At 46.6% G+C, this 26974-nt stretch overlaps 2 protein-coding genes across 4 annotated transcripts; both read right to left on the reverse strand.

Annotated features, from left to right (window-relative positions):
- Positions 1-148: 148 nt before the first annotated feature.
- Positions 149-9417, reverse strand: LOC117417104 (PHD finger protein 23-like). Of its 2 annotated transcripts, none has more exons than XM_059034261.1 (6): positions 9114-9417; positions 8884-8915; positions 5689-5781; positions 2766-4011; positions 2179-2223; positions 149-1659 (listed from the first exon to the last, which is right to left on the reverse strand). In XM_059034261.1, the coding sequence occupies exons 1-6, from the start codon at positions 9148-9150 to the stop codon at positions 1433-1435; spliced, it is 1680 nt and encodes a 559-aa protein (XP_058890244.1). In that variant the 5' UTR covers positions 9151-9417; the 3' UTR covers positions 149-1432. The 2 variants fall into 2 exon arrangements, with proteins under 2 accessions (XP_058890244.1, XP_058890243.1); XM_059034260.1 differs by having other exon boundaries at positions 2766-4014; positions 9114-9416.
- Positions 9418-11567: 2150 nt separating this feature from the next.
- On the reverse strand, positions 11568-25543 carry LOC117416659 (ATP-binding cassette sub-family F member 3-like). 2 transcript variants are annotated; one of them, XM_034027968.3, is made up of 21 exons: positions 25389-25543; positions 23697-23844; positions 22078-22160; positions 21815-21873; positions 21618-21715; positions 21083-21205; positions 20438-20704; positions 19997-20077; positions 19406-19465; positions 19215-19271; positions 18687-18709; positions 18517-18572; positions 17696-17896; positions 17128-17204; positions 16672-16716; positions 15936-16068; positions 15477-15565; positions 15280-15371; positions 14626-14758; positions 13266-13353; positions 11568-12557 (listed from the first exon to the last, which is right to left on the reverse strand). In XM_034027968.3, the coding sequence occupies exons 1-21, from the start codon at positions 25459-25461 to the stop codon at positions 12399-12401; spliced, it is 2145 nt and encodes a 714-aa protein (XP_033883859.1). In that variant the 5' UTR covers positions 25462-25543; the 3' UTR covers positions 11568-12398. The 2 variants fall into 2 exon arrangements, with proteins under 2 accessions (XP_033883859.1, XP_058890246.1); XM_059034263.1 differs by lacking the exon at positions 25389-25543 and adding an exon at positions 25270-25294.
- Between the last annotated feature and the right edge of the window lie 1431 nt (positions 25544-26974).

Below are 26974 nucleotides of genomic sequence, written 5' to 3' on the forward strand. Positions count from 1 at the left end.
GGTCCCAGTACCACCAATGAGGCTGGTACCAGTGCTTACTGGTTTAAGAGCATAGCTTCTCATCACACAAATAAATAGCACTTTATCTCCCCAGTCAGGATTGAAAAAAAAAAAAAAAAAAAAAAGAAAGAAAAAAACACATTTAAAATGTTTCTCAACCAGACCTCTTGTCATTTATTTATTTTTCTCAACATTGTTCTCTTTTTGAAAGCATGAAGTATAAAGTACTCTGGTTAGACATGCACAGGCTGCATCTCTCGACACACAGCGGGATCAGTCTCACAGACGTGGGGCTTGATCAGGAACTGTGAGGAAGGCACGGAGGTGTGAAGCACATCCTTTCTGGTCAAGCCTCTGGAATTCACAGGGATACCTAGCGTGGGGACCCTGGGCACTGAGTGGATACGGATAGCACTTCAGAACCAGGCTATGGGCATGAGTCACACACACTTCCTTTCACCAACAAACCCATTGAAGTACACTGCAGCCAACCAACACTGCAATCCCCTTTGCAGACTCCACAAACTGGAGGAATAGTGCTATTAACTTATAATGCTATTGAAAGAAGGTTGTAGGTAGTTAATGCAATCGTGCGATCGAATGTAGCTCAATCACCATGTCAATAAAAACAAAGAGCGCTCACAATGTAAAGTGTCCAGCGCTGCTGTGGTGCTGAGAGCTGCCTTCATCCAAGGCATCAGGAAATCAGAAGGATGCAAACACCACAAAGCAGATCAAAGCAGAGGCCACAGTATCTCGTGCTCCATGTGCCTGGCAGGCCAGGGCATGGCTCTGTTTACTCTTTGTAAGTGCCGCTCTCGCAGTCAGCATTGTGATGAAGTGTGCAGTGTTTGTTTCTATATCGAATCTCAAAGAGTCTGTATAAGTGCAGCTGCAGCCCCTTTGCCTAACAAAGTGAAAACGGGCAGCCTGTGCTGTGCTGTGCTGTGCTGTGCTGTTCTCACATTGGTTTGGTTATTTCTGTGCTTGATTGTCTTCGAAGAGGGCATGGTATAGCAGTAGAACCCACAAGAGGGCATATGTGTGTGCGTGTGTGCGTGTGTGTCAGTGTTTGTGTGTGTGTGCGTGTCTGGTTGTGTGTGTGTGTCAGTGTGTGCGTGTGTACGTGTCTAGAATGTGGCCGTACCCCTTTACCACCCTTGACCTCTGGAATTGTCTGTTTCTGACCCCCCCCCCCCCCCTCCCCCGGTCTCCCTGTGCAAGGTTTCCTCAGCTTCCACACCCTTTTAAGCCCCCTTAACGCACAGCATCAGCAGTATGTATGGGGTATAGTGCTGTACTGCAGGTGCTTGGCAGGTTGAAGTGAACCTCTGTGTGGTCTGCTGGACCTGCCCAGTCCTCCCAGTAGAATGCGCCTCATTGTAGTTCAATGTATTTGTCTGTTCCCTGTCCCGGCCCCGTGTTCACTCCTCTACTCTCGGAAGCGCTTGCGGGACACGGTCCTGGCCCGGTTGGACCTGCGGATGTCCTGTTTGGAGTCCCGGCACCTCTGGCAGATGAAGACCTCGGGCACGTTGGACTTGCGTATCTTGGCACAGGAGAGGTGGATCCAGGTGCCGCACTCGCTGCACTCGATCATGGGACGTCCCGCGAAGGGCTTCATGCAGAAGCAAGTGATCAGGTCCCACGAGTCGTCCTCTGTGGAGAAGACACAAGAAGATTAGTGCCTCGTTCAATCCCACACTCCCATTTGTAGTGCCCAACACAAGCCTCACAGCTAGAGGTGACTGGTCTTCGTTGAGGAAATGTATTTGTGCTCTACTGGCCTGCCCCCCACTCTTTCCTCCCACTCTGGGGTCTCTCCATCTACAGACGCTGGTACACACCAGCACAGGAATACAGCTGGCTGGTTACACATCACAGGGCTGGTACACACCAGCACAGGAATACAGCTGGCTGGTTATACATCAGAGACGAGCCTCTTCTTTCATTGGCTACACCAGGCTCGACCTAAATCAGGAAGGGCCCTGTGTATCCAATCAAAAGAGGAAAAGCAGTTGGTGTGCACTTGCCTCTAACTTCAATGCACACTGGCCAATTCAAGACAGAGCTTAAAAACAACAGCGGAGAAGAATAATCAGCAAGAGCCCCACCCACCCAACAGACTTCGAAATCCCTGCAAAACAACAGCCCAGCAAGAGGAGGAGTTGCACTTACCTTCCATTCTGCTGTTTTCTGCTGACGTGTTCTCTGTGCAAAAAGCTACAAAAAAATGAACACACATATATTATAGATGTATTAAAATAACTTCAACAGCTGCATCCAGACACAAGAGTGACTCATGAGAATGCACATGTGAAATCATAGAAACTGAGACTTTAGCAATGGCTGTTTAATTATTTCCCTACAAAACAGCCCTCTAGTTGTGTATCTATTGTAGGTCCCGCTGGCTTCCCAATGATAAGTGTGCAGCACCGACACTAGAGCATCAATCATCCCTACAGGTTCAGAGTAAGACTATCACTGGGGTGCCACACCAGGATACCTTCACTGTGCAGGGAGAACCTTCACAGAGCTGCCCCAGCTACTGAGTTCAAGCTTCCTTAGCAGGTACCGGACTGCATGCAATTTAAAAGATATCTGGAGTTCATGCTTTATGGCATATGCAAACACAGTCAACATTGCATTTGCATGAAAGCCACGTATTGGAGACTGTAATACAGACACACACACACACACACACACACACACACACACAGACTCTCCCATTCATACTGAAGATAGACCTGAGGAACGGTTCTTACATGAGCAGTCCGTGACGCTGTCCTCCCCAGCTTTGTCCTCCTGGTCCATATCGCTGCTGTCCTGGTCTGTATGGTAGCCTGTCTCCTGGTCGATATGGCTGTCCTCCTCATCTTGGACAAAGCTGTCCTTACCTTTCCTGTCCACGCAGTCCTCATTTAAGTGATTCAGAATGTCCTTATCCTCGCGGGAGGCAGTACCCGCCGGCTCAGCGCTGTCGGCTTTCATCTGATCAATACTGGCCTTGCTTTTATGGTCAGTGTTGCTCATATCAGCCTGGTCAATATCACTGCACTTATTACACTGGTCAAAGAGCAGCTTATCCTGCTGCTGCTGCTGCTGCTCACTGGTCTCTTTGTCCCTCTGGTCAATATCATGTTTGTTTTCTTCAGCTCGGTCACTAAGATCCTTTTCTTTTTTTGTGTGGTTTGCGTTGTCCTTATTCTTGCGTTCTTTAACGTCTTTATTCGTCTGCTCTTTCACCTCCTTGCACTCCAGGACAGTAGAGTCCCGACTCTCCTGGTCAATAGTGTCCTCCTCTTGGTGGTGGTGGTGGTCCCCTGTTTTTTTGTTCTCACTCTCCCAGTTGCTTTCCCAGTCCATTATGTTCTTATCTGCCTGGCCCATGTTATACCAGTGCTGCCCTTCCTCAATCATCTGTAGCCTCTCCTCCTTCACGACTGGGCGTTCAGTCACCGCCTCTGTTACTTTGTGATCCCAGAGGGGTCGGGGTATCCACTCTCGCTTTGCCTCTGCCTGTTGGGGAAGGGGCTCTACAACGCTCTCCTGGCCAGGCACCCTGGTGCTGCTAAGCAGGGTTGCAGCTGGCCCCCGCAGCCCAGCCTCCTGCTGTTCCCCTGCTCTCCCCAGCACCTGGACCCCGATACCTGCCCCACTCCCGAGGGGAGGCGGTATGGGTGCAGTGGGTGGCACCTTGCCCAGGCTGGTCCTCTTGCCTCCCTCAGCAGTCCTCCTTCTCTGTTTCTTCTCACCGGGTATGGTCTTGCCAGACTGTTTCTTCCTCTTGCCCTTCTCCACGCCGGCAGGACTCCCACAGATGGCTGCAGGCAGTCCTGGGAAGACGTCGTCGGAACGGGCTCGCTTGGGGCCCCCTGCCCTCTCCTTGGGGCGCTTGGTGTGGCGGGCGGCTGTGTGGGAGTCGGAGGAGCGGGAGGACACCCAGCTGTCACTGTCCAGCGTGCTGCCCGTGCTGCGCCGAGGACTCAGGCTGCTGCGAGGCCAGGGCTCCTGCTGGAGAGGAACAGGAGCAGCGTGAGAGACTGATCCGTGCACACACACACTGTGAGAGGCTGATCCACGCTCACACACACACACACACACACTGTGAGAGGCTGATCCACGCTCACACACACACACACTGAGAGGCTGATCCATGCTCACACACACACACACTGTGAGAGGCTGATCCATGCTCACACACACACACACACACACACAGACACACTGTGATAGGCTGATCAGCATGCGCACACGCACACACACACACACCCACACACACTGTGAGAGGCTGATCAGTGTGCACACACACACACACACACTGTGAGAAGCTGATCCACGCTCACTCACACACACATTTGGTTATAGTGTTTATAAGGACTTTGCATATGGAAGACCCTACGAAGGAACAGCCTGGTTTCTCCTTGCCCAGCGACAGTGGACCGCTCTCAACCACGTCCCAACAACGTATGGGAGGCGTGGATATTTCTTCCAGAAATGGAAGATCAAGGACTCGGCAAGCTGCGAATGCGATGAGGAGCAAACCATCAGGCACGTCACTGACGATTGCCCAATACACTCGGAACAAGAGGACTCCACGCAGCGACCCCAACGCTGTGGAATGACTTACAAAACCAAAATTACACTGCAGCACGCAGCTTTTCAAACAGCATACGAACGAACGAAGAAAACTGACTCCCATCCACTGGAGATTTCTTATCTTAAAGTCCAGAGGGGTCTGGGGGAGGGGCGGCAGCACAATAATGAAAGTTCAGGGCTAAAGGAAATACTGCTGCGTTTTTTGTCAGAGTTTCCTTGCTTGTGGGGACTTTTTTTGACCAAGAAAGCGCTATAAATGAGCACACACACACACACAGAGAAAGACTGCTCAGCACAGACACCGGCGCAGTGAGAAGTAATTGGAGAGTTCAATATAGTCCATACATTCATGTATCATAGAAATACAATGTACAGAGATAGTTAACTGACTGACAGATGCCCTGTACAGTGCTCTGCATGCAGGAGACCCACACACAGGCTGTCTGCTTCCATGATAGACACACTCATGCAGGAGACCCACATACAGGATGTCTGCTTCCATGATAGACACACTCAGGCAGGAGACCCACACACAGACTGTCTGCTTCCATGATAGACACACTCATGCAGGAGACCCACACACAGGCCGTCTGCTTCCATGATAGACACACTGATGCAGGAGACCCACACACAGACTGTCTGCTTCCATGATAGACACACTGATGCAGGAGACCCACACACAGACTGTCTGCTTCCATGATAGACACACTCAGGCAGGAGACCCACACACAGGCTGTCTGCTTCCACGATAGACACACTCATGCAGGAGACTCACACACAGACTGTCTGCTTCCATGATAGACACACTCATGCTGGAGACCCACACACAGACTGTCTGCTTCCATGATAGACACACTCATGCTGGAGACCCACACACAGGCTGTCTGCTTCCATGATAGACACACTCATGCTGGAGACCCACATACAGGATGTCTGCTTCCATGATAGACACACTCATGCTGGAGACCCACACACAGACTGTCTGCTTCCATGATAGACACACTCATGCAGGAGACCCACACACGGACAGCCAGGGAACACAGAGAGAGGCTTCTGCTGAATGTTTAATTGCAATTCCAATGTGAGTACCTCCTTAGGGTATGGAATATACCCTGCATAGGCCAGCACAAAAGTGCAGAACTGATTGAAGTCTTCAACCGTCCTCTGTCTCTTCTGTGGAGGCTGTAGAATAAATAAAAAGCATACACATGATGAAGGCGTGTAATGACAAGCCTGCTCTTTCAGACACGGGTGCAAATTGATAAGCATCCCTGTTACAGAACTGTGCTTGAACAATATCAAACTGGCTTACCAAAGCTTACATTCCATTTTCAATGGGTTTGAAACTTTGAGCACCATAGAGTCAACCTTCATTCAACTTGTATATTTGAGCATGAGCAAAAATTCAACTGAACTAAAACCAAAATGAAAATACAGTTCCAGGAGATAAACTTGACATTTTAAACAGAGTCTTAAAATAAAGAAAGCTGTGCATTTTTCCTGCTGGACATTTTCATCCCGAAAGACTGTTAACCCATTACGTGTCATTGTCCTCATTTGAGGACAGGCTATTTTATACTTTTTTTTTAACTGCATCTGTCGATCTGTTATTTAAATTTCCTTTTTAACTATTTTGTTATGATAATTTTGTAAACCGCAAAAGTGAAGTCAAAATGTAAATGTATCAAATTACACAACTACACAGCTTGTGTGGCGATTTTTTCCAGAGACATTTTGATCTGGCACTTAATGGGTTAAAATAGCAAAGGCGGAGGCAGTCAGTCACCCTGCCTTAGCAAGTGATCACCCATCGAAATGCCCGGTTTAGAAATAAACCCGGTTATTGTACATCTTAATCACCTAACAAAACTTGAATCAACCTCTTCCAGGGTTATTGCTACGTTGTTCTAGGAAAAAAGAAAAAACACGCCGGTGTTTACACTGGGCAAGAAAAGAATATTAAGAGGAAGATCGCAAAAAATACCTACAAATGAAAAAGCTCCCCGAGTTATTTGACTTTATTGTGGGCTTGGATCACTTCAAGTTCAACACGTTGTTTGTGTTTTATACAGGCAGGACGTGTCTTGAACACAGCTGTGGAGCCGACACCAGCACGCCCCTTCAGCAGAACATTCTCGCCTCTCAATATTCGCTCGGAAACTGCTTCAGAACTGTATGCGTCCTTACATGAACAATGGCAACTATCTGCGTAGTCCTGACAAGAGATTGCAACAGTATAAAATGGGCGTTGTTTTTTTATCTCCGTCGTCAAATTCCCAAAAAGGTTCTTAGCCAAGGCTTCGGATAGCGTGTTTTAAAAAATGAAAATAAAGCACACAGCCGCCTTTGTTTGAGATATCCCTGTTGCGCCAATAAAAACATTAATGTCTTGGCTTGCACACAAAATGGAACCACAAAGCAATGCCTTATCCTTCCTTTATCAGCTTCTTAAAAGGGAAGGGCCGTATTTAATACTTTATATAAACTACACAGAGAAACGGGACTTTACAACTTAGCAAACCACAAAACTTTAATCTGCGCGGACTGATCGATCCACGATCACTGCAACTTCCACAGGAGTCGAAAACCTACAGATCACACCACATTATTCAACGATGTTAATCGACTGGGAAGTGGCTGATGTTATTGTAGGCAAACAGTACAGTCCGGTTCTGTAATGAACTCGTATCGTCGACGCGGTGCTTCCAATATTATAACTACACTTAGTGCACACCTACAGACAGTAGAAATAGTGCGTTTGCTATTCGGTCTTTCTCTTGTGACCTTTTTTTTAACAATCATAAACGAGAAATGATTTTAATTGGGTGAGCTATCGAACAAAGAACCGGTGAAGGAATGTAACCTGTCCTTCAACTTCAAGACAGGACTCCATATTAACAGACACACAAAGCGTCGCGACAGGAACGCCAATACTGGTTAGTTATTTTTATATAACGTAAAATCGTTTTTTTCTTACAAAAGGCCATTGCATGTTTATTATCTTTAAAAGAAACGAGTATATCCGATTAATGTTAAAATTGTTGAGATATTACAAGACAACGCACGACAAACTGCACCAAAATGGGTCCGTTAGCAGATATTTAGCTGAGCGTACAGCAGCATGTTTGTTCAGCTTTAAATGCATATCGTATAAAACAAACCACTGCTTTAAAAACATGTAATCTGTCATCTTTCAAATTGAACACAGCCCGAATAAAAACACTTAACAGAAATACGGAAGTGAGCAATGCGATCAGATATCACCAAGAACTACATGATGAACGTGTAAGAAAAAAAAAGAAAGTACCCTACCGCACAGGTTTGAAATGTCAAACACACGTTTAATGCACACAGACCGAGGCAACTTAACTAACTAGTGAAAAACGACTTTCACACAAAACGGTGGAGAAAATACGTATATATATATATATATATATATATATATATATATATATATATATATATATATATATATATTGATTGCTTTGCTTCTGAACCAACAGATACTGTCCACATCATGTCATCGCCAGACAATAAGCCAGGTGGGGTGGCTGGTGCTGCAGGGTTTAGCAAGGGCGAGCCTTTCCTAAAGACGCGTGGTGTTCGCTGTGGGAGAACGCTGCCCCTCTTTGTCATTCCTCTGATCTCTTCAGAGGGTTTCAATGAGGAGGCGATCACTTTTCAGACGCCTTCTCCCTGTGTTGTTACTATCTCTATTTGCTAAGATGGCGACTGGTAATCATAACCCTGTCTGCGGTGTGGCGGTCACCCAAGGAACGAGAGAGACGAACCGGTCTAACATCATCATATTAACAGACAAGCCCGGCACCTCTTCAGCACCATGGGCAGTAAACGCGCTCTACAGATCGGCTTTTCCTACAAAACAGCCACCCATAATGATGTGCAATTCACAATACAAGAAAGCGGGCTAGCAGAAGCCGACATCTCTCACCGAAGTCCTGCCAACTTTCAACATAACTTTTCACCCCCACCCCCACTGAACAAAAACGCCACCCTTCTCCGTTTACAGCCCCTCTTGTTTTAAACTTATTCGGAAACTGTTGGGATCGTTTGCTAAGTGAATAAGCTTTGTAGGCGCTGCCTTCTACATGTGTGATTCTGCTGCGTTATCAACACTCCGGCATATTAATTACTGTGGGCATTGCACAACGCAAGAGAGACGCAGGCGTGTCAATTCACCACCAGCGTTTCAGACCCGTACCGTGTATATTAAATACTACTACTAACACTACTCATTATAAGATGTAATTTAGAGAGGCTCACCTCGGTGATCATGGTGGATTCTGGGCTTGGACCTTGAAAAAAGAAAGATATAAACAGATAACTACTCCCCAGCAGAGCGACAATGCAGATGAATTGACACACTTTCAGAGCTGTACCACCATCCGGGAACACAACAACCCAAAGAAGAAAAAAATACAACGACACACACTCTTCTTGCTGCGAAAGCTTTCTTACAGCATCCCCAGAGAGAGAAAATAATCCGAACTAACCGGCACAAAACTCGGCTTGCTTCACCTGTGCTGACATCCCTCAACGCCGAGTCTCTTTCAAAAGCGAGATATTCTGTCTAGTATTATCCGATTGCTACTGTGGCATTTCCTTTTCTTTTCGTTTTATTTCCTAATTACGATCCCTTCTTCTTCTTATTATTGTTATTATCTATTTTCTAAACGGCACCCTTCCTTCTTGGAAAGGTTAAGCTAAAAACTTCACTTGTACCAAACCGACCACATTCTGTCAGTGACATCACAGCGCCCAGCAGGGTTGAGGGGGCGAAACCAACACACCTGAGTGTGGAGGGGACACGGCTCCCAGCAGGACTGGCTCATATTTTAATATTCAAAGAAATATCGGAAAGAATTTATTTATAGAATTTGAGAATAGACTATGATGTATACTTACTAGACCTGGAAGTGACAACAAGCGCAATATATGTTTCCTTTTGTCGATAATGTGTATCGTTGCACCCACAAAATGCGTGTTTTTGGCGCGTCCCGTTAGCTGGCATAGTGCCACAACAAGCCTCAGTTTCATTCATCCCCTATAAATACCGCTGGTGGCGTTTTAAACGTGTTTGTAATGGAATCAGAGGAAGAGCTCTGAGCACTTGACGGTATTGTCATTATACGCCTATGAGAAGTAAGAAAGACACACAGATCTGAACGCTTGGTTGCATATGACGATAATGCTGTTCGGGTATATTTTCACATGGCGTGCTCCTGCACGGGGAAGCGACTGGTTTGAAGTTGTGTTATTGCTGAGTGCTGGATAGAGCTGCACAGATGTCTGTGTGTAATACAAAGACGGTTTTTGGGGGTAGGTACTACTAGGACAGACTGCTAATACTGGGATACATTCTTAAAATGGAGCGTTTTTTGAAAACAGCGGCAGCCTAGGCTGTAAACCTTATTATTTTTTTAAACGACTAAACATTACTAGAAAGGTCATGCGGCGTGAATGCGGGTGTCGTTTATAAAAATGGCACTTTTCTTCTGCACGACAAAACGGCCGCAAGATCGGAGGCAATATATGCAAACGAAAAAAACTGAGCAGTGAGGGGAAACAGTTGCAGATTGCAAGTGCGCTACAACATTTGATAAGTAACTTGAACTCTGCAACTGTGTCAGAGCTGAAAACAAGTAAAAGGTCTAATTAAGCAAATTATCAGTTCAATTAAGGGTCTTGTTCAGTAATTGAGAGCTCGGTTGGAATGTAAACCAGCAGACACAGGGGGTCCCCAGGACGGAGTTTGAGAAGCCCTAGACAAGAGGCTGTACCCAAGCGCCTTAGCGCAGGGGTTCCCAACCCTGGTCCTGAGGGTTCCGTGTCTGCTGGTTTTCATTTCAACCGAGCTCTCAATTACTGAACTAGACCCTTAATTGAACTGCTAATTTGCGTAATTAGACATTTGTAATTGTTTTCAGCTCTTAAACAGTAGCAGATTTGAAGTCAGCTGTACATTTTATAAGTAACTTGTGTAAGCGCTAAAAACAATTCAAAAGGTCTAATTGCAGCGCTGTGGGTCTCTGATGCGCAGACAGGAGCCGGAACGTGCTGTTGCAGGGCACGCTGAGAAACACAGTCGGCCACTTTGCTTAAACCACGTGGATTGTATCACTAGCATATTTTAGGGTTTGACGTTTTCGGGTTTCAGTTTTGATCACATGGCAAACCTTTAAACTTATTGTGAGCCGATTCTGTTTCCTTATTAAACTCAGAAAAATCTGTTAATTACAAAAATGTCATTAATTTTGCCTTCATAACGTGACTGCGCCTGATTATGTTTCGCTTCATTTTCAAACAGAAGTGACAAATTACGTCAATTGCTCATCGCTGATTGCATTTCATTCTTGCAGTCGCCCTAGTTTACTGTTGTGATTGATTGTGTCATTGTCCTGACAGATTCTTTTCAGCACAAAATACCCAGTACAGAATGTACACCGATAGCATGTACATCATTTAAAATCGCCTTGGTTTGCAGCAAAGAAAAACATAATCTTAAACCCAGCCTTTAATTAGTCGTTTTCTCTATTAGGATAGGAGGCGGCTTAACAAGTACTAATTAACATTTAATGGGAGGTAGAGATTAGGCAAATAAAACCCCAAGTTCAAGCCCTCTATATACTGTCGGTCTGACTCTGGTTCCATTATTAAACACAACGTCTTGAGGTTTCATTTCAGCTGAGAGGAGGGCGTAATTGGTATTGTGGTTTTGGTTGTGTTAAGGCACCGTTGCTTTTGTATCACAGGAGTGTTTGCACATAAATTTAACGGGGGAAGCTCCTTCAGGCCCTGATTTACATGCGTCTTTCACCCCAGCTGCGTTGTGGTTTTGTTTGTATTCCAAAACACGATAAATTAAAACACACAAAAAAATGACAATTCTTTAAACAATACAACAGTATGCGCTTGACATGAACACAGTTTGAAGGGAAGCAAGCACGTTCTGTTTTGTTAATTATTTATTTGCAGGTGTCTTTGAAACTGGTATTTATAACTTAGCAATACAGTATCAAACATTAAACCAGAAACAAGTGAAATAAATCATTTTGGTGACGCACAGAGTTTTATATATGTCTAGGTTTATACATCCTCTTCATAATGAACCATTATTTGAAATATGTTACCATATCCAACCGTGCATATGCATGATACACTGGCAAAGCCTGGTAGATCAAAACTACACAGACTTGAGTGTGACCCCCCAGCTTTAATGGAAACACAGCGATTCAGAAGCAGGAGGGGCAGAGCAGTCTACGAGTCAGAACAGCTCTGAAGCCAGGTGCTACCCACAACCATGGAAGGAGAGAGGACTTGTGACTGAACAGACGTGGGAGCATCAGAGCGGAAAGCAGTGGTGCTCGGCACGACAAGGTTACTGTGATCTGGGTCAAGACATTATCATACGGTACAGAAAGAGAGGAGGTGGAGTAACATGACTGCAGAGATGGAAGTGCTCCTGAATTCACATCTCTGGATCTGGGCAGCTCTGCAACACTGACTTGAGGGAAGCTAGCATGTATTTTATTAAATGTCAGGGACCCAAAAAAAAAAAAACTAGGGAGTTTGTCGGCAGGCCTCTACCAAATAAATCACGCAGGTATGAATGAACTGCACTGCTGTATTCAGAATCTTACACTGAGCAGGAGACACCTGCTGGCGCCCATCCCTGGAGAACACGAATGGCAAGGGTACAATATTACAACAGGAACATGTTCTGCAGTAGGGGTGGGGTGCAGTCAGCCTCCTCCTCCTGGGTTTCACGGGTTTGCTTTTTATAAATATCCCTCCTTGCGGAACTGCTCCTGTAGAATCTCTCGGTACTCGTCGAAGCCGCCGTCGATTCTCCAGACCGTCCCGTTCTCGCAGACCCACAATTCCTTGCACACCATGCGGATGAGCCGTTCGTCATGGGAAACCAGCACGACCCCCCCCTAGCGGAGACGAGGAGAAAACATGAGCAGTCAGAGCACTCTGCTAGCTCACAGCTTGTAGGGAGAGATCTGGACTGCTTAACGAGAGACAGTGAAAACATGAGCAGTCAGAGCACTCTGCTAGCTCACAGCTTGTAGGGAGAGATCTGGACTGCTTAACGAGAGACAGTGAAAACATGAGCAGTCAGAGCACTCTGCTAGCTCACAGCTTGTAGGGAGAGATCTGGACTGCTTAACGAGAGACAGTGAAAACATGAGCAGTCAGAGCACTCTGCTAGCTCACAGCTTGTAGGGAGAGATCTGGACTGCTTAACGAGAGACAGTGAAAACATGAGCAGTCAGAGCACTCTGCTAGCTCACAGCTTGTAGGGAGAGATCTGGACTGCTTAATGAGAGACAGAGAAAACAAACCATCCTTTCCCAAGCAGGAAATCTCTTTCCATCAATATAATATTACTATATCCCCTACAGTCCCCATACACAAAACATTACAAATATAGGCTAAATAAACGAATAATTCTAAACTGCATTTCAACATTATACACAAGTCCATTTATGCGCCATGTCCACATGTAAGACATTCCCCAAAGAGGATAGGACATTTTTACAGTAATAACATTACTAATGCTAATACGACTACTAATAGATTATTTTTAATAGGTTACAACCAGAGAATAAATTACTGCAGGAAACAATTGGATTTTGTACCTTAAACTTATTCAGTGCCTTCGCCAGGGCCTCGATCGTCTCCATGTCCAGGTGATTCGTCGGCTCATCCAGAATGTAGAAGTTGGGGCTGAAATAAACCACGAGCAGGTGAGGCTACTGTGCAGACGCAGAGCTGCCCAGCTCAGAGCAAAGCACACCCTAGCATGTTTCAACCAGGCTGAAATAAACCACGAGCAGGTGAGGCTACTGTGCAGACACAGAGCTGCCCAGCTTAGAGCAAAGCACACCCTAGCTTGCTTCAACCAGGCTGAAATAAACCACGAGCAGGGGAAGCTACTGTGCAGACACAGAGCTGCCCAGCTCAGAGCAAAGCACACCCTAGCTTGCTTCAACCAGGCTGAAATAAACCACGAGCAGGGGAAGCTACTGTGCAGACACAGAGCTGCCCAGTTCAGAGCAAAGCACACCCTAGCATGCTTCAACCAGGCTGAAATAAACCACGAGCAGGGGAAGCTACTGTGCAGACACAGAGCTGCCCAGTTCAGAGCAAAGCACACCCTAGCATGCTTCAACCAGGCTGAAATAAACCACAAGCAGGGGAGGCTACTGTGCAGATGCAGAGCAAAGCACACCCTAGCATGCTTCAACCAGGCTGAAATAAACTGTGAACAGGTGAGGCTACTGTGCAGATGCAGAGCTGCCCAGCTCAGAGCAAAGCACACCCTAGCATGCTTCAACCAGGCTGAAATAAACCACGAGCAGGGGAAGCTACTGTGCAGATGCAGAGCAAAGCACACCCTAGCATGCTTCAACCAGGCTGAAATAAACCGTGAACGGGTGAGGCTACTGTGCAGACGCAGAGCTGCCCCTGCCCAGCTCAGAGCAAAGCACACCCTAGCATACTTCAACTATCCTTGTATACAGAGAGCAGCTCAGGAAGGCAATTCTTAAAAGAATAGCTCACATTTGCTTAGTCTCTCATGCATGAAGAACAAGTGACCTCGCCACATTCTACTGGTACATGTATTGCATTGACATTCACATACAAATATGTTTAGGTTGTTTCCTTTGGATCATAAAGCATCCAGCCCCATTTCCTTCTAATAAACCCATGTGATTTGAATCCTCTTCATGGACGGTTCTACCTTAAGTGACGAACAGCGACTTCAATTAAAGTGATTCCTTACCACTGTGAGAAGCTCGTTTTAACAGAACACTGCCAATTGCAATTTTGATTGATTTTGAAAAGGAGTTGAAATTGAAAAACAGGAACTGACCCCAACCCTGGTTCCAGTTCCTACCCTCGTACTGTGTTTCATATGAAACCTGTGCACTACTGTAGTGAGCCGGGGCTGTACGAGGATCAATAAGGCGATGAGGAGGCAGCAGTGTGGGTTACCATGGCATGGTCATCTGTGCGAAGGCGACTCTGCTCTTCTGCCCCCCAGACAGGCTGGCAACGGGGCGCACCGCGAGCTCCCCTGTGATCCCGTACCCTCCCAGCTGGTGCCTGTACTCCTCCTCGGTCCGGCCTGGAAACAGACAGTTACTCATTCTTAATCTGCATGCACATCTTATATGAGGTGCATGTTTTATACTCCAGGATTATTGTAGTATTCTTTGTGTTATTACTTGGTGAACATGCATTGTTTGGGGGACTGAACTGTGAAACTGTCTGTACACAGCAAGCACACAATCACTACTCCAGTACAGCACCCTGTAAGTGATGGTGTTATTGCATACTCCTCATGATATATAGGAAAATTAAACAAATGCATGGTTCATGCTATCTAGGGCTGATACTACAGGTGCTTATTGGTAGCTGGCACCTAGGAGCTTCTCCCTCCTCCCTCCCTCCCTCCCTGCAGTCCAGGGCTGTGTGCACTCCCCTCCCTCCCTGCTGTCCAGGGCTGTGTGCACTCCCCTCCCTCCCTGCAGTCCAGGGCTGTGTGCACTCCCCTCCCTCCCTCCCTGCTGTCCAAGGCTGTGTGCACTCCCCTCCCTCCCTGCTGTCCAGGGCTGTGTGCACTCAACCCAGCAATCCCCTCCCTACCTGGGAACTTGTTTAACAGCAGCTCCACGGAGTTCACGTTCAGGTCCAGCTGATCAACGTGATGCTGGCTGAAATAACCAATCTTCAGATTCCTGGAGGAGAAGAAGGTTATTAGAATAGTTTAGCAGTTTGTAGAAGTGATGTGCCGCTGCAAGTTCCTCAGAACATCCAACTGTCCAGCCCTATAGAACCCTCACCTGTGTCCCTGTCGTACTCCACTGACCGGACTCAGCTCCCCCATGAGCAGTTTTAACATCGTGGATTTCCCAGCACCATTCTCACCCACCTGCACACACAGAGAGAGAGAGAGAGAGAGAGAGAGAGAGAGGAGCAACACTCAGAGACAGTGTGTAAAAACAATGTGATATCTTGTAACAATTGTAAGTCGCCCTGGATAAGGGCATCTGCTAAGAAATAATTTATTATTATTATTATTATTATTATTATTATTATTATTATTAATAAGTGCAAGATAGAAAGACACCCCCAATACAATATAAAGCATGTGCAGTTGAAATAAAGGCGGCTATCGTCTCTATCTGCACTGCAGAGTACTGAAGAGGACAGTCCTGGTTGAGGTGGGCAGGCAATAGGCTAATGATGAAAACACCATTGGGTTTTTGCGAGGCCATGTGACAGGGACAGGGAATACTTACGATGCAGATTCTGGACTCCAGGTCAGCAGAGACACACAGATTCTTGAATATGTGCCGATCCGGGGAGTAATAAAACTCCACCTCGTCCAGCTGCAGCACTGGAGGGGAGAGCTTCTCAAAGTTATCAGGAAACCTGGAGAGAAAAACACACACAGACACACTGCAGTTACAACAGCATGGAGTAATACGCCCCGCAGTACAGGAGGGCCAGCCCGAGAACACTGCTACACACACACACACACACACACACACACACACACAGACTGCAGTCACAGCAGCATGGAGTAATACACCCCGCAGTACAGGAGGGCCAGCCCGAGAACACTGCTACACACACGCACACACACACACACACACACACAGACTGCAGTCACAGCAGCATGGAGTAATACACCCCGCAGTACAGGAGGGCCAGCCCGAGAACACTGCTACACACACGCACACACACACACACACACACACAGACTGCAGTCACAGCAGCATGGAGTAATACACCCCGCAGTACAGGAGGGCCAGCCCGAGAACACTGCTACTGCACACACACATATATATTATATTATATATATATAGCTGACTTATCAAACAAAGACATTTTGGCCAGTGCCTTGCCTTGATCAGTGTATTGTAAAGAAACAAGAACGTAAATGTAACTGAACACACACAGGGATTAGGTGGGCTCGCTTTAGACAGCTGGCATTACTAAACTAAATCAACAAATAATAAAGCAAGCAGGTACCGTAAAACGGCTTCCGCTTCCTTTTCCACGGGTTTCAATTCAGGTCTGAGGAGGAGGAGGAGAGGAAAAGCAGTGGAAGGGTTAAGTAACAGTTTAGAAGATGAAACATCCCTGACATCCATCATTTAGATTAGACAGCCCCACCCTTACACCCCATGCGGGTTGGCATACAGTACACTGTGCACCTGCCTCTATACACAGCACTCTAAACTATCAGGAACACATGCCCCTCCCAGATCTTTAAATGTGTGTTTAGTACCAGTAACAGGGTCAAGTTGCATAAATACATTTCCCCCATACAAAAACACATTGCACTACAGGGTTAAGCTCCACTGACAAGCACTCTACAAAATGAATGACATGTATTACTGAGGCAGAACTCCTGTTGAAAGGGTTAAACCAGGCACAGTGGGGAGCTGATCCCTGCAATAGAAAACAAGGGCAGACCGCACTCACAGTTTCTCCAGCAGCTTCAGCTTGCTCTGCACTTGGGCGGCCCGGTTTGCATTGTACCTGAACCTGTCTATAAACACCTGGAGAGAGAGAGAGAGAGAGAGAGAGAGAGAGAGTGAGAGAGCGAGAGAGAGAGAGAGAGAGTGAGTCAGTCAGACAACACACACCTAGACGTATCAGCCAGGCTGAGTGCTATGCAGGGGAAATTGCAGCACAATACAAAGCCCTCCAGCACATCCAGTCTTGAATGGCTGGTTTCAAGTGCACTGGGAAGCAGCGTATACTTAAAATGAACATTTAGGACCTGGTTGAAAAACATAACCTAGATTTCATTGTGGTCCCTGGATTACAGAGGAGAGCCATTGTTACTGCGATAATATCAATGTGTCCAAAGCATTCAGCCCATTTATCTGAATGAAAGACTTGCTGCAGGGAGCTCTGAATTCAAAGCTTCACAGAGCCCTTATTGTGAGATCACAGCCGTTGAAATGTGAACAGCGAATCCCTGTTTGTACAAGGCGTGGGCTCCCCTAAAGGGCAGAAAGTGGCCGTGCCTCAGCCCAGCTCCCACCTGGATGTGGTCCCTGTACTGCTTCTGCGCCTCGTACTCTCGCAGCTGGCTCTTCTGCCGGTCCTCCTTGGTCTTCACGAAGTTCTCGTAGTCCCCGCGGTACGTGTCCAGCCGCTGGGAGTGCAGGTGGATGATGTCCGTCGCCACGGCGTTCAGGAAGTTCCGGTCGTGGGACACCACCAGGATCGTGGACTGCCACGTCTGGGAAGCAACAGGAGCAGAGATTTCATTCATTTAACATTGTGGACCCACTCAATCCTGTGGGCTTTAGGATGCATTACAATGAATTTACAGACTCCTTGGGCCCTATTTTAAATCGAGGGCAAAAGCAGATGAATAAAATACTTAAATAAAACACAACACTAGCAGGAAGTGACTTGCTAGCACTTAGGCTGCTAGCTAACAAACGTTTACCTGCTTCAAAAAACAACATTTTAGATTCAACGATAGCATTTAGGTAGAAATACACCGAGCAAGTCTACATGATTAAAGGATAAATGTGTTCTTTTTTTTGTTTCATGGAAGTGAATTGTATTTTGCAGACTGCTAGCTAGAACTGCTTTGTAAAACTAGCCCCCGATTCCCTGAAGTAGTGTGTGTGTTTGGGTGGGGTGAATTCAGCACTCAGGTGAGACCGACATCTCTGCTGTACACAAAACCAAGACCTTGCATGCGTGACAGGTAGCATTGTGCTGGCTCTACTGGCTGTGAGAAGTCATGAGAACACAGCAAGGCTGCAGCAGATGGGTGGTTTTGTTGGAAGCTCCCATCACGATTCATGTAAAGCTCCGATTCTCTGGTTTGCATCATGCAGTTCATACCTGCAGGTAGTTCTCCAACCACAGAATGGCCTTGACATCCAACATGTTCGTCGGCTCTGTAAGAGGACATAAAGAACAGGCATGTTGAGGAAAACAAGGTCCCAGAGGAGATAAAAAAAAAAAAAAAAAACAACGAACCACGAGAAATCGGCAGCAGTGTATTTACTCACCATCAAGTAACAGAAGATCAGGCCTAGAAAACAAACACAAAGCAAAGGGATTGCATTAGAAAAACACTGAAACTCCCTAAACACTGTGCAAACACAGCAGAGCACAAACCGTGTAAAAGCTGAGCTATTGTTTTAGTTTCTTATTGTTGTGAATTAGTTCACTCACGCCAGGACAGCCCGATATCCCATTACTGGGTGCTTCCTGGGGGTTTTGCAGTTTATTTTAAGTGGGACTGGGGGAAGTGTTGTGGGCTCCGTATAAAGAATTACTCCAGTCAGAGTAACAGCTACAGCTCTGATGGAAATCTGAGAGTAATTTAGAAGGAGGGCAAAGCAAGGCAGCCAGCTTCAAGGTCAAGAGAGCTGTGCACCTATTCAATCATGAACTCAGAGGCAAGACTAAGTGAAGCTGACAAGCGCTTTCAGTGTCAGGCATGGTCAGCTTGACTGCTTCTTACAGATTAACCTTGAGAGGGCTGTCACTGGAGACAAGTAGAGATACAAACACACAAGACAAGGGCCTCTTACTTTGCAAACAGTGCTCTGGCTAATGCCAGCCTCATTCTCCAGCCTCCAGAGAACTCCCTGAAGAAAAACAAAAGCCATTATCATTATAACATTTCCAAGACCTGCACACTGAACCACTGACTTTAGACTTTTCCCACATTAGATTTGAACACAGGCGCATGTTCATCTCGTTACCCGTCACAGATACGTACTTGGTGGTCTGTTGCTGCATCTTAGCAGAGAAGCCCAGCCCAGCCAGGATCACCGACGCTCTACGACAGGGATAAAGAAAGGAGAGCATAAGAAAGACAGCCGGCACGATGATCCTTGACCCCTCAGCCTTCCCAGGGTGCACATGTCATTTTCAATCACTCTTCACCCTCGGACATGGAGCAGGCTGCTGGTAACGGGTGGAGAATAACACACTGCATGCTGTAAGAATAGCAATGCTGAAGCACACATTCACACGCACACGGAGGAGGCACTGTTGTATTTGCTGGGGATTCTCGTGACTGCTCTGCGATTGGTTAACCAGGTATTGGTGATTCTAAATACCCAGGAGTCTGCGGCTCTCCTGTCTCTGTAGCAGAATCTGTTGATGTCGCCACCAATACCTGCTCTGAGCAGCCAGAAGAAAACACCAGTGGTGTGCAACTATCCCATCCGAAAAGAGTTTATATTCAAATAAAACTACAATGAGAAGGAATTGATTGTAAAAGTACATTTACTACTGATAAACATTTTAAGAGTTTTGTAAGCTCTTTAATTCAGCGGTAGAAGAAACTCAAAGTGCAGAGCCGTACCTTGCTGGTGCTTTGTCAGCTTCAATCTCTTCAAGCTTGGCGTAGACTTCTGTCAGCTTCACGCTCTCCATCCCGTCCGCTCTGAAACAGCAGCACCGGTTAACTCTATTCTCAACAACAGAAGTGCGTGTGTGTCACCTCTTTACTTACTTATAGCTGTGTGTGCACCACTCTATACTAGGTGTGTGTCTCTGTGCTCGCTCTCCGTCGTGTGTCTCTGTGCTCGCTCTCCGTCGTGTGTCTCTGTGCTCGCTCTCCGTCGTGTGTCTCTGTGCTCGCTCTCCGTCGTGTGTCTCTGTGCTCGCTCTCCGTCGTGTGTCTCTGTGCTCGCTCTCCGTCGTGTGTCTCTGTGCTCGCTCTCCGTCTGTGCTGTCTCTGTGCTCGCTCTCCGTCTGTGCTGTCTCTGTGCTCGCTCTCCGTCTGTGCTGTCTCTGTACTCACTGTCCGTTGCTGATGCGTGTGTTGAGCTCCCTCTCCTCTCTCAGCAGCCCCTCCCTCACACTGTCGCTCTCCAGCACGCTCTGCAGGGCCGGTGTCTCGTCTCCTGCCACCTCCTGCTCCACGTGCAGGATGCTGATGTGCGTGGGCACGCGCAGGCTGCGGCTCGCCATCATCTTCAGCAGGGTGGTCTTACCCAGGCCGTTCCTCCCCACCAGACCGAAGCGGCGGCCGTACGACAGCGTCACCTCTGCCCCTTGCAGCAGAGAGCTGGGGAGACAGCACACAGTGAGCCCCAAGCAAAAACGGACACCTGTTCCTTTACAAAAGTCTACCAGAGTAAAATGTGCACAATAATTTTGGAATTTTTCTGTGCATGTATCACACAATTTTTTTTATTTATTTTCTTTATAAATACTACCATACCTCCCTGTGCTTTACAATGCTTACCTATGCTTTCACTGTGCTTGATTACACTTTGCTGAGCTTTTACTATGGGGAAACTTCTATAAGGGGAGTCAGCAATAAAACACTGTGTTCTAGCTAAAGCCTCTAAATGATGAGACGCTTATAAGCTCTGTTTGTCTAAATACTTAAACTTTCCACACAGCTCACAGAGAGCTGCCCCCTGCAGGATACTGAACTCACCGTTCTCCATAGGAGACATCAAAGTTCTCGATGCGGATATCGTATGTCTTGTTCTTCCCAGACGTCTCGATGCGAGTGTCCTTCTTGTTGGAGGCTTGGCTGGCTGAAGCTTCTTCCAGGACCCTGGAGCCAACGTGACACACATGAATAATGAGACCCACTGCCCCCTGGCATGGCTCAGGTCAATAACAATGAGTGCCAAAATAAAAACATATATATATATATATATTGCAAAGAACAGAAACGACACAGTAAAACCTGCTGTACCGAAGAGCGTTTCCATTCTTTACTGCAATAATGGTACGATGCAAAAAAAAAAAAAGAAAAAACTTTTTTTTGCTGCTTATTAAAATAATCAATTCTTATTAAGAATAATCGAATATTCATTTTGAAATGTAATATTTCAAATGAAGATTCGCTTTCCTAATTATTTTTTTTAATTGCAAATCCAATGACGTTGTAGTTGCCCCCAGGTGTGTCTGGTGCTGGCGTCTACATGACCAGATCACACTTTCCACTGAGGAGGGGTACTCACAGCGGGACAGTTACTTTCTGGGAATCCTTCTCTGTCCTCCTCTCGTGTTTTGCTTTCAGTTTGGCTTCAGCTTTCTCCAGTCTCTTTGCGTCTACCGCCTGTAAAGCAGGAGAAGGGTTAGGATCCCACCCGGCTCATCGTACTGCTGATCAGTCTTCAGTTTAAGGTACGACTGCTAGAAGAAATGTCATCCCTACCTTCGAATTCTGACCTCTCTTGATCATCCAAATGCCCTGAATGTCATTTGATGCCATCCCTGAAATAAATCAATCAATAAATATAATAAAAGCATGGTGGCCAGAAGGCAGCACAAAGCAGAAAAGAATGACTGTGAAATAGTCCCTAGCTTTGTTACAGAGCTGCACAGCAAACAGTTAGCTCTGCAACAAGGCTCTAACACTGCCCTCTGCACAATGGGAGTGGAACAGCTGCTAAGCAACGTCTGCAGTGGCTTCCTTACCACAATCTCTCGCAGAACTGAGAGCCGAGAGCTGAACTGGGGCGTCCAGCAACACCTGCTGCTTGGCTGAATTACAGTCATTGCTGGGAAAAAGAAAACACATCATTCAATTGGTGCAGAAAAACAGTAAGATAGATGAATGAAAACCAAGTGAGATCCCTTCAGATTTAGCAGGAGGCTGCCTGCTCAGATTGCTGGCACCAGCTCATTGCAGTAGAAGATACTTAGGGCTAAGCAGCGAGACAAGTTTATCATGGAAGAGTAACATACAGTACCAGCGCAGTGTGGCGTGACTTTGAACAGAGCTCCCCTAAACTACAAGCATCACAAGAAAAGCAAGCAACACCAGAGACTGAAAAATAGAAAAATCAGAAATATCTGAACTTGATACTTCAGTACTGATTTACAACACAAGAAAGAAACGTGCAGGTTAAAGTCAGCACACAGCGTGCCGATAGATATCTACTATAGATCACAGGCACAATTCTTCATGACTAGGGACAGCTGAGCTTGCTTTGTATTGATTCACCAACGGGGACTGAATGATAAAGCTTGTAGTCACAGCAAGCAAAGCAAAGCAGAACAGTGGGACACACAGCCGCTACGCCAGCACTTTCCTAAAGGACACACAGCCGCTACGCCAGCGCTTTCCTAAGGGACACACAGCCTCTACGCCAGAGCTTTCTAAAGGGACACACAGCTGCTATGCCAGCGCTTTCCTAAGGGACACACAGACGCTACGCCAGCGCTTTCCTAAGGGACACACAGCCGCTACGCCAGCGCTTTCCTAAGGGACACACAGCCGGTACGCCAGCACTTTCCTAAGGGACACACAGCCGGTACGCCAGCACTTTCCTAAGGGACACACAGCCGCTACTCCAGCGCTTTCCTAAGGGACACACAGCCGGTACGCCAGCGCTTTCCTGACGGACACACAGCCTCTACGCCAGCACTTTCCTAAGGGACACACAGCCGCTACGCCAGCACTTTCCTAAGGGACACACAGCCTCTACGCCAGCGCTTTCCTAAGGGACACACAGCCGCTACGCCAGCACTTTCCTAAGGGACACACAGCCGGTACGCCAGCGCTTTCCTAAGGGACACACAGCCGCTACGCCAGCACTTTCCTAAGGGACACACAGCCGCTACGCCAGCACTTTCCTAAGGGACACACAGCCTCTACGCCAGCGCTTTCCTAAGGGACACACAGCCGCTACGCCAGCACTTTCCTAAGGGACACACAGCCGGTACGCCAGCGCTTTCCTAAGGGACACACAGCCGCTACGCCAGCACTTTCCTAAGGGACACACAGCCGCTACGCCAGCACTTTCCTAAGGGACACACAGCCGCTACGCCAGCACTTTCCTAAGGGACACACAGCCGCTACGCCAGCACTTTCCTAAGGGACACACAGCTGGTACGCCAGCGCTTTCCTGACGGACACACAGCCGCTACGCCAGCGCTTTCCTAAGGGACACACAGCCGCTACTCCAGCACTTTCCTAAGGGACACACAGCCGCTACGCCAGCACTTTCCTAAGGGACACACAGCTGGTACGCCAGCGCTTTCCTGACGGACACACTGCCAGCGCTCGGACACCCTCCGGGACGCACACTCACAGCTTCAGCGTGTTGAACATCTGTTGGCAGATATCCCGGATGTCATCCTCGTTTTTGGAGTCGGCAGACACCCCCTGTAGGACCCCGCCGACGGCTTCGAAGACCTCCTCCCCGTCCACGAAATCAGCCCCTCCGCAGTCCAGGACACCTGGGAAAAAAATGAGAATCAGTGGACAGGACAACAGAACAAGCACCTCTACTGACACCATCATTATACAATAAAACAAACCAGCCGTTCTCACTCAGACCTCCTGTGATGAATGTCAAGATTGAATAGACAGAGTAGCAAGGACCAAAATAAGACTATTACATAGCAGTTTCACCCATTCCAGGATTTACTATGTGCTTCATTAGCCACAGTGGGTAGAGGTAACAAGCTCAGGTGTGTCTTACTAAACTTGTAGTAAAACCAGGACTGGATCAAACTGCTATACAATGGTAGTCGTATTACCATTTCCCTTCTTCTACAGCTAGGGTAAGAGAGGTGAAGAAAGCCAACTGTGCGAGTGAATAAGCTTGAGTTATTTACTGCTCAACACACAGGACAGGCACACTGCTGTGAGTAAACAATGCATGTTGATGGAACACACTGACACACTGCCATACTCTTTACAGCTAACATTACTGCTCTATGAACATGTGGTTGTTTTTTCAATTTAAATTAAACAAACACAGACAAATGCAATACTCCTAACTTGAACCAAAGAAAATAAAAGTCCTGAGAATTTTCAACCAAAAAGTGTTTTTGCATTGCTTTTATTGAATCACTAAACACTGCAGAGAACACAGCGGCCCCCTTTGGGTTAGAAGCCCAAACATTTGCTGTAACAGCAATACAAATTTGAGACAGAACTTTTTCAACACAAAACGTTTCTCCCTGACAGCCGCTGCTAACTCATCAACGAATTGAATTAAGAACATAAGAAAGTTTCCAAACGAGAGGAGGCCATTCAGCCCATCTTGCTCGTTTGGTTGTTAGTAGCTTATTGATCCCAGAATCTCATCAAGCAGCTTCTTGAAGGATCCCAGGGTGTCAGCTTCAACAACATTACTGGGGAGTTGGTTCCAGACCCTCACAATTCTCTGTGTAAAAAAGTGCCTCCTATTTTCTGTTCTGAATGCCCCTTTATCTAATCTCCATGTGTGACCCCTGGTCCTCAGCTGCTCGACTCCAAACCACAGCTTGCTCTGCTCCCGCTTGTATATTATTCATAAGAGTTTGTGTCATGGATTGAATTGAATTTTAGTGCCAGAACCGTAGATGCGGTCTAACCAATCTCGTGAAACACGACAGCAAATAATTAAATATCGGAGCTGATCTGGAAAATCCAGAATCACGTCTTACTAGGCTCTGTAAAACCGCGTATCCGTATTTAAAAACGAATGGGCAGCAAGTGTAAATCAATGCAGTTCAATCGCGCGTATATCAGCTGCCACGCTGAGCCCCCTCTGTCGTACAGAACTACTAGCTCTGATCCAGGGTCTATCACACGAATACACCACCGTCACCCCTTTTTGTTTTATTCATAGCAATCTTTCTTTCTTTCTTTTTTTTTTTTTAACGCTGACATACACATTGCCCAACCCGGTGTCCACCTTTCTTCTGTCTACAGTGTTTCTTCGTCAGGTGCAGCTAATGCTATTCCTAATTATCGCGCTTCGTGAGGACGTTTCCCTCGTCGTCCCTCTTACCCGTGATATAATCGAAGACTTCACTGTCAATTTCGGGAAACTCGCTCCTCAGAATCTCCACGTAAGTCGCCATGATACACCGGCTTCCTGCACAAGCAATGTGCGCATGCGCTTACCGGCGACCAGCTTCCGCCCGCAGAGCAGCCTGGGAAATGTCGTTCTTACGACCGAGACGCTAACAGCTATCTAACTCACTGATAAATAAAACAATAACACTAGTTTAAGGTATTCAAATAAGCTTTTTCTAACCTATTCTCTACAATATGATTACGTTATTTTTCTTTTTTCCATAATCCAATGCAGCTGCAGACTACAAGTCCCATTCACCACTGCGAAGTAGGTGTGGCTACAAACTTTGACTGACGCTGTGAATTCTGGGTTTTGTTGTCTTTTACGTAAGACTCGGCCTTTAGAAACCGTTTTCTGTGCTTTACTGTTGGACTACATTTCCTAGAGAGGCACATTTTTAAAGAGTCAACAATCTTGATGCGCAGCTACCACTGGCAACTCTGCGTAGCTTTCTATGACTGGAAAGTTCGTCTGGCCAGCGAAACTTAAAACGGGAGCTGATGTGGCCAGAAATAAGCCCCCACCCTCGACCGACCAATAAAAAAAACTCACCCCGTTATAATTCCAATAAAAATGTTTAATGATAAAGTTACATATATTGAGACAATTCTCAGAGACCGTGTTATCAGTTTGGACCCTGGTAAAGTTTTAACACGTTGCCATGCAAGATAAATGCTGTTAAAAGTTAAACCGTTCTGAGTGACACGCTTGTACTTTAATTAAGCTATGAGATGGATTTGTTGCGTATATGATAATGGGGGGGGGGGGGGGGGCACTGTATTTTTTTGTTTCCTGTGTGAAAGTTTTTTTTTTTTAAAGATGTTGGAAATACTTCCAAAACCACAGGAGGGCGCTGAAGAATACATCTCATGGCTGGTGGCTGATCAAAAGGCTGCGTTTAGAAATGGACTCTGTGTGTGTGTGTGTATGCACGTTTGTTTTTGTTACCTCTGGACCCCCATATATATCCCCTTCAGTCAATGTTTGCATAATTGTACCACGTGACGTTTCCTATGTATCTATTTTATAATGCAGATATGTTTTTTCAAAGTTTTGACAAGGCAGCTTCTTGAAATCCACAGAGTTCACACAAACTGTTTTAAAATATCTAAGAAATTATGACGGAAGGGGCTATGGTAACCTGATCACCTGAACCCCAATGATCCCAGCAGGTAACCTGCTCTGTGGTGTGCTGTGCTCTTCTGATACAGTTCAGTTCATCTGTTATCCACCTGCCCCAATGATTTGAGCTAATCAAGGTTTTACTGTAGTGCTGTTCAAGCCCTCTATAGCTTGTATTCTGCACTGCAGTGTACTGTAGGATACAGCTCTGTAGTCTTGTTATATGGGCAGCTTCAAGGAGGTTGCAGGCACATCAAGTCTCCATGCAGGTTGCAGGGCAGGTGGTTGTAAAGCATACAGGTTCATTAATTACCCTCCTCATCCCAGACACTGTCTTTTAAATGAAGGATCAGCTGCATCTAAAGACATGAAAGAACGACACACCGTCAGCAGGA

The sequence above is a fragment of the Acipenser ruthenus genome, chromosome 12, assembly GCF_902713425.1.
Source record: "Acipenser ruthenus chromosome 12, fAciRut3.2 maternal haplotype, whole genome shotgun sequence".
NCBI classification, from domain to species: Eukaryota; Metazoa; Chordata; class Actinopteri; order Acipenseriformes; family Acipenseridae; genus Acipenser; species Acipenser ruthenus.